General features: G+C 34.6%; 2 protein-coding genes across 3 annotated transcripts; one reads left to right on the plus strand and one right to left on the minus strand.

Annotated features, from left to right (window-relative positions):
* Positions 1-802: 802 nt before the first annotated feature.
* LOC105195593 (protein-associating with the carboxyl-terminal domain of ezrin) lies at positions 803-5,208 on the minus strand. 2 transcript variants are annotated; one of them, XM_011161071.3, is made up of 5 exons: positions 4,792-5,208; positions 2,595-3,048; positions 2,307-2,496; positions 2,079-2,215; positions 803-1,938 (listed from the first exon to the last, which is right to left on the minus strand). In XM_011161071.3, the coding sequence occupies exons 1-5, from the start codon at positions 4,984-4,986 to the stop codon at positions 998-1,000; spliced, it is 1,917 nt and encodes a 638-aa protein (XP_011159373.1). In that variant the 5' UTR covers positions 4,987-5,208; the 3' UTR covers positions 803-997. The 2 variants fall into 2 exon arrangements, with proteins under 2 accessions (XP_011159373.1, XP_025990514.1); XM_026134729.2 differs by lacking the exon at positions 4,792-5,208 and adding an exon at positions 4,059-4,753.
* Positions 5,191-8,881, plus strand: LOC105195594. Its single transcript, XM_011161072.3, has 2 exons — positions 5,191-5,332; positions 5,431-8,881. Exon 2 carries the CDS (start codon positions 5,439-5,441, stop codon positions 7,959-7,961), a length of 2,523 nt encoding a protein of 840 aa, XP_011159374.1. The 5' UTR covers positions 5,191-5,332; positions 5,431-5,438; the 3' UTR covers positions 7,962-8,881.
* Positions 8,882-9,036: the final 155 nt, after the last annotated feature.

A 9,036-nucleotide genomic window follows, 5' to 3' on the forward strand; every position in this document is an offset into this window, starting at 1 on the left:
TATTTGCAGAAACCACACAATTCATTTTGTTATCACAAAATGATTACAAGTTGTATTTTGGTTATAAATTTGACTAGAAAGGTGTGTAAGTTATAGATGAGAAAACTATATAAGCAATTGACTTTTGAAATATTACACATGAAATCATAAAAACTTGGATTGATCCATTTTTATTTGAGACCATCCTAAGTATTGTCTCAAGATGCTAATGCAGGTCTGATTAATTAATGATATCTTAAGATGGTACTTAAGATAGTCTTAAGAATTGACTATAAATACCTGTTTTGGCATTGTTTTTTAAAGTTGTACTCACTTTCATGGCTCTTTTACAATCTAATGTTGTTTTCAATTCATCTGGTCTAACAACCCGAATGGATTTTAAATATTTTATTTAAATCCATGAAACTGACCGTAGTGTGCTATTCTCTTGCACTTCGAGTTTTAATCTTTGCATTTTAATTGTCATTAAGAATGATTTTAAAATAATTCTAAGCTGAAATGCATTCGGCAGAAAATGAATTCTAATTTATGTAATAGTTTTCATATATTTTTTATTTGATATATTCTTAAAATATTTTGTACTTGTGTACAAAATATTTTAAGTATATGTAATTAAAAAAATTAAAAAAACATTAAAAATTATTAGTACATCTATTAAGTGCAGAGACCTACGATTACGATGATTATCCCCAGCGGATACTTGATCAGCGGAATATCCACTTGAATAGATATTTTCCAACATTATCTCTCTATGATTCACCCTATGAAATTTTTATACAAAAGAAATATTGTATAACACACATTTTGACCTATCATATATATTTTACATTTATTAAAAATACTTATTTCGATAATATATATATATATATATATATATATGGTGTTGGTAATCACATATACTAATTGGACGTTAATAAAAATGGATACAATCGGGTTGAGTATCATTTGTCGTATGAGCTCGTTCGTTCTTTTGTGTGATTTCTTCTTTTTACTATGCTCACTGCTGCGCCAATTCGTACGTATCGTCTATGCTTAAGTCACTCAGGTCCTCCCCCCAGCCATTAACGTCGTGTTCTTCCAAAATGGCACCTGACGTTTTCACGTCAAACATGCTCTTCGGGGAAACATGTACTTCTGGGATGTGTAAGATCTGCGTCTTCTGTATCACGGGCTCCATATCTGTAAAGAAGTCGAAATCTTCCTTCGGAGATTTTATTACCTTCGAATTCTTTATGTCGAGCTCGGTAATATCAGAAAGTACTAGTTTTTTCGTATACTTTGGTTTTTCGGTATTCGATGGTAATAAGGGCGGGGGCGAGGACGAGTCCGCGTCACAAGGACTTTGCATTTCTATTTGCACGTTGTCCGCGGAAGTTTCCTCTACATTACAATGACCGTTTCCAACTGGTTCTTGCGTTTCCCAATCTGACCAGGTACACTCTTCTTCGACGAACGAAAATTCCTTCTCCTTCTTATCTTCACCGCCGTCTGGCGACGGCCTCTCTACTAAATGCACGTTATTCTCGTCTATATTCACAAACACAGGTATCTCTTGAGTAAACGTTAAAGCTTTCCTAATATCATCGAGATTTTTGTTGCGAATTATTTTCTTGTTTGGCCGACCGTCCGCGAATAATTTTCCCCTGTTTCCACCGATGACTGTCGCCGCGCCCAAAATTGGCACTATGTCAGCCAGCGCCCTTAATGTCGCGCAAACGAGATCGTCATTAGTGTCTTTTATCCCAACGAGCAATTCAGGAAGAATATGATTTTTCAGTTCATCCGCTTCGAATACGTGAACGAACGAACTAAAATTGGACAGTAGCAACAGACGAATAGAAACATCTCGAATGCAAAACATTTGCAGAAGCCTTGGTACTAAAATATTCTTAAAAGTAGGAACTGTGAATAGACTAGTCCCCAAATCGTTTTTCTCATCTGCAAGAAATATTAAATATTTTATTAAACCATTTATTATGTGAAATGAAAATAATTATATATATATATATATATATATATATATATATATATATATAATGTAAAAGAAATAATTGAGATTTTGCTAGATATAGTCTAACCTTTGGGTTTAAAGATAAAAGGTAAAAGTTTTACTTGGGCAGTGCTGTCCAACAAAACTATCCTAGAAAGAAGCACTCTGCCTAGTTGTTCAGCAACAACAGCCTCGGGATACATCTGCAATTGCTGCCTTAATTTCCTAAAAAATTGCATATTTTTCTACATAGATACAATTTTTTTTATGTTGTATATTACATAATATATGTAACTCTTTTCTCCGAGTTACTTACGTGAAGAACTCTTCCCTTTCAACATCAGTTTTTAATGGTAATTCTTCCAGGAATGCATGTATCCTTATAAATTCATGAGTGAAAAACGAATGTTGCAGCACATTCAATAATCTACTTCTCAAGCATGCATCTGGATTTTGTAGATTCTTTTTACAAAATTCCCTAAATTCCAACAAATTTGGTGCCTCATCTGAAATTAGTTGAAGTTTCATCTTAGTACTACACACATGCGTCACATTTAACAAGAATAATATCTACAGCATGCCTTTCGATTTTTCATGTACTTACCTGTGTCTCGTAAATTCTTTAGAATGTCTTCTGCTAATACTCCAAACGCGTACGAATCAATTGCGGAGAGATTAGCAGTTTTAACTAAATCAGCTATGTCTTCATTCGATGATATCGCCTTCTCGTATCTGTAACTCTTTATTCGTTGGTAATACGTCGGCGTCGCATCTGCAAACTTGCACAGACATTCCAATCCACCCAATTTCCAATATCCCTCCGCAGTGACGTAGATAGAGCTGCTGCACACGTTGTTATGTGAGGCCAATGCGGTCTCGTGCAGGAATGTTAAGGCCCGTAGGATGCTGTGCAAACCGATACATATTTGCAGTATATTTTGCTTCTCAATAACTTGGATCAGTGGTCTGGCCTCCTCTGTCGCGAGAAAGAACTTGCTACCTTTGCTCCACGAAGAAATGTATTTCAGGATACAAGGATGCCGATGTAACATAAAATTCTAAAACATACATCATATCTTTCGTTTATTTCTTGTCATTTCAATACTTGCAGCATACATATATGTCATATATAATAATTATGATAAGCATATGTTTTTTATTGTAAAGAACAGTATTTATTTTGAATAGCTATCCTTTAAATTCATTAATTTTTTTAAGACTTAATTTTGTCCTTTATTATAAAAATGTTATGAGAAATCCTTTTCTAATTAGCATTCCAATGTATTGATGAATGAATTTTTAAGGAAATAATAAATTTAGTTTCATGCAAAGGCAACATTCTGATGGAGAGAGATTATCTGATAGGGAGAAATTATTTTGTTTTTCTTTTTTTAGAAAATACAATTAAAATCCAGAGAATAATTGAATAATTCTATATTGTCTGCTAAGGGCTCTTTCATCAATTTTTAGTTAAATTATGATTGATGTCTATTTCCACCAATGTAGATTAACTTTGATCTCTGAGTTTAACTTATTCTATATTTTTTCTAATTCTTAGAATCAAGATAGAGTAAATTAAACTGAGATCGAAGTTAATCTACAGTGGTGGGTGCAAATAGACATAAGGACTAATTTCACAATCTCCGATTAATTGGCTGATTTTTTTATTGAAATTGATCACATCATATCATTAAATAGAACCGACCAAAAATCACACTTTAACACTTAATTAGTGGTCAATTAAATTAATCAGAAGTTGTGAAATAAGTCTAAAGCTGCAAAACATTAGAGATATCATTTTATCCTTATTGTTTACTGAACACGTTAGACAAACATAAAATAACATCTGAATGCACCTGGTGATGTTTTTGAATGCAATCTAAATTAATTATCACAATTTTCAATGCAAAAATTATAGTTTGTCTCAGAGCTAGGGTATAGTCAAGATGATGCTACAAATGTTTTGAAGCATTTTTTGATTGGTTGATTTGTAAAATTCTTTGTTCTGATTGGTTAATCAAATGATTCAAAGCATTTGTTGTGTCTGAGCACAGCCCTAGAAGAATACCTCAACATGTTGAGTCTGCTGAACGCAGTCATTGTGCTGCTGTTGTTGCAAAGTGTAGTCATCTCATGTGGCAAATAGAGTGTGAGACATGAACCAATTGGGATGCGTTTTGTCTTAAGTAATTTGTAAAAGTCACTGACCTAGTCAACTTTGTTTCCACACATTTCTTGGTATTTAGTCGTATACTCAGAACCCAGAGAAGGGACTCGAAAGCCATGGTTTGGAAAGCTTTTTGCTTTTTTGTGTGTATTCGGATTTGCTTTGTTTAACATTTGAGCATCAAACCCAGCTACTTGGGGATCGCGAGCCGAAATATAAAAGGACTGCACCTCGTTGTTTAACCTAATCAGAGATTGGTGAAGAAGGCCCTGAGTGTTAACACAGGTTTGTTTTTCGAATGTTTTCATGTGTGAAACAACAAAATATTGAAACGACATATGAGCGAAACTATTAAAAACGTGTTTTCGTTTGAAAGAATAGTTTCAAAGCCCTAAAGATTTCAGACTAGTCCTTAATTTTTTCTAAGAAAATCTAATCATTGCACACATGACTCACAACATATTACTGTACACAAAAGGATAATTCACATACAAAGCAAACATCGTGAATTGGATGTCAAACATTTTCACTTCCGCGCTTAATGAGATAAATAGTGCGAGAAATATACGCTTGTTTCTTTTTGTGCCTGCTCCAGGAGAACATTGAAAAATAAGGAAGTGGAGAAGACGACAACCTTTGCCGCACGCTCCAACGGCGACGGTCGCCCGAACGTCGCGGTGAAGTGCAAGGATGGCTCGCTGATAAAAAGGGACAGCCGTTGCAGACTCGAATCGTGTACGCTCGCATCGTGGTGCATCCAGTAGTCCGTCACTTCGACGGCCTTCTCCTCGACTTCAAGGCCACGCAGAGCACTCTTTTCGTTCCCCATTAGTCGGCGGTCGGCATACGTGCTGTCGCGACGGCTAATAGTTACGTTGGATGCTCGAACGAATAGCTCGGAAACATCGGGGACGCGGGGCCGAGGAATGCAAGTCCCATTTGGTCTACAGTTCGCGCAATTCAGCGACTGACGCCGACACCGTACCGTATCGCCAATCCGCCGATTCAGATCGAATCCCGATAACGCAAAGACGTTTCGTTTACGTATGCGCGAGGTTACGCTCTCGATAGGTTAGGTCGAGGGAATTGCCGCGATTAATCGATCGCTCGCGCGGCTTGTTTGACTTGATTCCTGATTCTCTTCTATTAACACTGTAAGAGTAACGAACTAGGAGGTAATTCTGATCTTTTTTCTGCGAGGCACACGTTTCTTCGCTTTATTTACATTTTTATATTCTTATTTCTTAATTTTTTAATTTGTTTTTTTTTTTAGTATTCAATATGGAAACAAACGACGATGAGTTTCCCAAAAAAGTTAAACGACACTTTGCGGAAGCTTGGCTCACTAATGAAAAATATAAATCTTGGATACGCAAAGTACCATACGATAACAGCCTTTATCATTGCGTCATATGCAATAAGAATTTCTCGTGCAGCTCGGTACACATTTCAAGACACGCGGAGTCGGCGTATCACAAGAATAATATGACCAGGGATCCATTATCTAACGACGATGAAGATTTTTTAGCGAAAAAGTCTCGTAGACCAGTATTTCAACCGGAATGGCTAGAAATCGACCGGTATAAATATTGGTTGCGCGAAGTGCCGCACGACGAGAGTTTGTTTCATTGTATAATCTGCAATAAATCCCTTACCGGTGGTCTATCGCAAATTCATCGTCACGGAGAATCCAAGGCGCACTTAGACAGATGTAAAAATAATATCGAAATTGAAAGCAGAGGTATAATAATCAAAACTGAAGTGATGAGCGAGAACGAGGATTCAAATATGCAATCTAACGAAACTAATTTCTTATTTAATGAGCGTAGAAAATCGGCGGAGATGAGGTACGCCGCGCTCATCGCCGAAAAAAATATCTCTCATCAGATTGCCGAAGAGATTCTTAGCTTTTTTCAAGAAATAGGAAAGGACTCGAACGTGTTAAAAAACATGAGTATGGGACGTACGAAATGTACAAATATTATGACAAACGTGTTGTGCCCAATTGAGACCGAGCGCGTTGTTGACAAGACTCAGAACACGAAATTTACAATAATTATTAACGAAACACCTGAGATTTCTAATTGTAAATGGCTAACTTTTATCGTTCGCTACGTTGACCCGGAGACACTAGATGTTCGTTCACAATTGATCAAATTAATTGATATCGATCCAAAAGATTGCAGTCCAGACAAATTTTTTGAGGCATTTCAATGTGAAATGTCAAAATTGCAAATACCATTTGCAAACGTCATTGCTTTGTCGTGTGAAAACACGTCTATCATGACGGAGGAACATTTGTCGTTCAAGACAAAATTAAAAGAAATTTGTCCAAATTTGTTAACGTTTCCTTGCCCGTGCCATTCCGTCGCGTTAGCGGCGCATGCCGCGTGCGCTAAAATGCCCGAATTTTGCGAAGAATTTATTATAAGTATTGCCGATTACATTAATAGCAGTCCGAAACGTTCGGCTGTCTGTCGCGAATTTTCCAAATGCTCCCAGGAAACGAATCGCAAAATGTTAAAGTTATCTGAGACCCACTGGATTTCACACTACTTGAGTGTAGAAAAACTTTTGGAATCCTGGGATACGATTCAACATTTTCTTAGTGGAACGGTTACGAGTGAGAAAACAAACTGTGAGGAATATCTATTGTCTATGATGAACAATGTAGAAATGAAAGCCTATTTTCTCTTCTTAAAATATGTGTTAAAGTTTTTTAAGATATTTATTGCATTTTTTCAAGTGCCAGATACGCGTATTTATTTATTGCATCAAAAATCTGTAAATCTTCTTTACCAAATCTGCCGACATTTTTTAAGAAAGAAGCATCTAAAACCTTTCGCCCCGAACACGACATTCTCTATAAAGGAAAATCGAAAAATTCCCAACAGAGTTTCTTTAGGATCAGAATGTGAGAAGTACCTTGATGAATTGATAGTACAAGGGCATACAGATGTAATTACAAATATTAGAAAGAACTGCCTGGAGTTTTATATAACCGCTGCTGAAGAGCTTCGCGAAAGGTTGCCCGTGAATGATATATTCTTATCAAAATTACAAGCTTTTAGTCCTTCAAATAGTTTATACAGTATTGACAGAGAAGCATCGTTTAACGATGTTGCTTTTGTAGCTAGAACTTTTGGCGATTTCGATGAAGATGCTTTAAAAAGAGAATGGATGGCGCTACCGTTAGATTTTACAATAAATGAGCAACAAAATCTTTCTAAATTAAACTTCGACAATATGTGGAGAAAAATTGCGCATTGTCGATATCCAAACGATATCGCCAAATATCCTCACTTAACAAATGTTCTAAACCTTGTCCGATCACTTCCTAATTCAAGTACCGATCCGGAGATGTTTTCCCTCTTAAATAATTTAAAAGCGAAAAAACGTAACAAACTCCTATCCGTTTCTGTTAATGCTATTTGCGTCATCAAGTCTGCACTGAAAGCGAGAGGAGAAAAACCTATAAATATGATGATCGAGAGAAAACACTTATCTTTTATGTCAGCGAACAAATTATACCAGAATGCTAAAAAATACAATACTTTAAAGCCATATATTATGGGTGTTAACGATACTGCGGATGTTAACGATAGTATGGATATTAATGATACTATTGATGTTAACAATACTATTAATATTAATGATACTAGTACGGACGTTAATGATACTGCGAATATTAATGAAATTACAGATGTTAACGATACTGGGGATATTAACGACACTATGGATGTTAGCGATACTATAGATGTTAACGATACTGTGGATATTGCTGGTCCCTCGTTTGCAGAATGAAAATGTTAAACATTGTTGTTGTTTGTAAAAGATATATCACGCTTATAGAATATAAATTTGATATAAAAGAACCTATCTATAGTGTATATAAATATCCTATTATATATACGTGTATGTATACATACATCTACAGCACACAGACATACTGACAATGAGACTGGAAAATGTAAAAAATTATTTTTTTAATACTATAATTTTAGTATTTAAACTTTTTTGTACTGTATATCTACTATTTATATATAAATTAATAACAATTTTTTACATTTTCCTCTTGAATGAAAGTGATTCGTGATTTATGTTGATATAATATATATATGTATATTATAGATTAATGTAAAATAAATTGATTGAGAATAAAAATGAATCGAGAAATGATTAAATTTTATGCTTTTTTGCTTGTAATACAAATCAATATTTTCACTCTGCGAAAAAGTGACTTTTGCTCATCAGAAAAAAATATTGTAATAAATCAGAATTTCTATCTTAGCATTTGCATTATCAGCGATGATAATTAAAAATCTTTTGGAATTCGTATTTTTTTCTCTAATTCACACTTCTGAGATGCGTCCGCGTCCACTATTTTGTGATTTTGCAACACGCTGAAAAATGCTATTTTTATCCAAAATCAGTATCCTTTTATGCAAAATATTTGTTGTTAATTTAAATAAGTTAAGATATTGGCAGCCTAAAAATAGTGATGGAAAAAAGAACCATAGTGAGATAAAGAATGAGGGCAGCGTAATACATTGACACATGCACACGCTTAATTTTAAATGAATTTTTGTTGAATCGTCATGTTAAAACGCGCGAGTTTAGGAATCAATGATTACTCGTTTAGTTATGAAAGATTATGAGCACAATATGCACTTTCTTTAATGAAATTATATGTTAAATCTTTTTAATAAAAAAATTTTAGCTTTACTTGAGACGTCGAATATGTATTCCTCGTGCATTTTTTGATATATAATTTTTATTAATAAAAATTATTGGATAATTCTGTTAATTACAAAGAAATAATGTATATTTTAAAACCAGATCAATTGTTAACTCAGATTGATTCGACTTTTCGACTGTA

Source organism: Solenopsis invicta, chromosome 4 (assembly GCF_016802725.1).
Source record: "Solenopsis invicta isolate M01_SB chromosome 4, UNIL_Sinv_3.0, whole genome shotgun sequence".
In the NCBI taxonomy this organism is placed as follows: domain Eukaryota; kingdom Metazoa; phylum Arthropoda; class Insecta; order Hymenoptera; family Formicidae; genus Solenopsis; species Solenopsis invicta.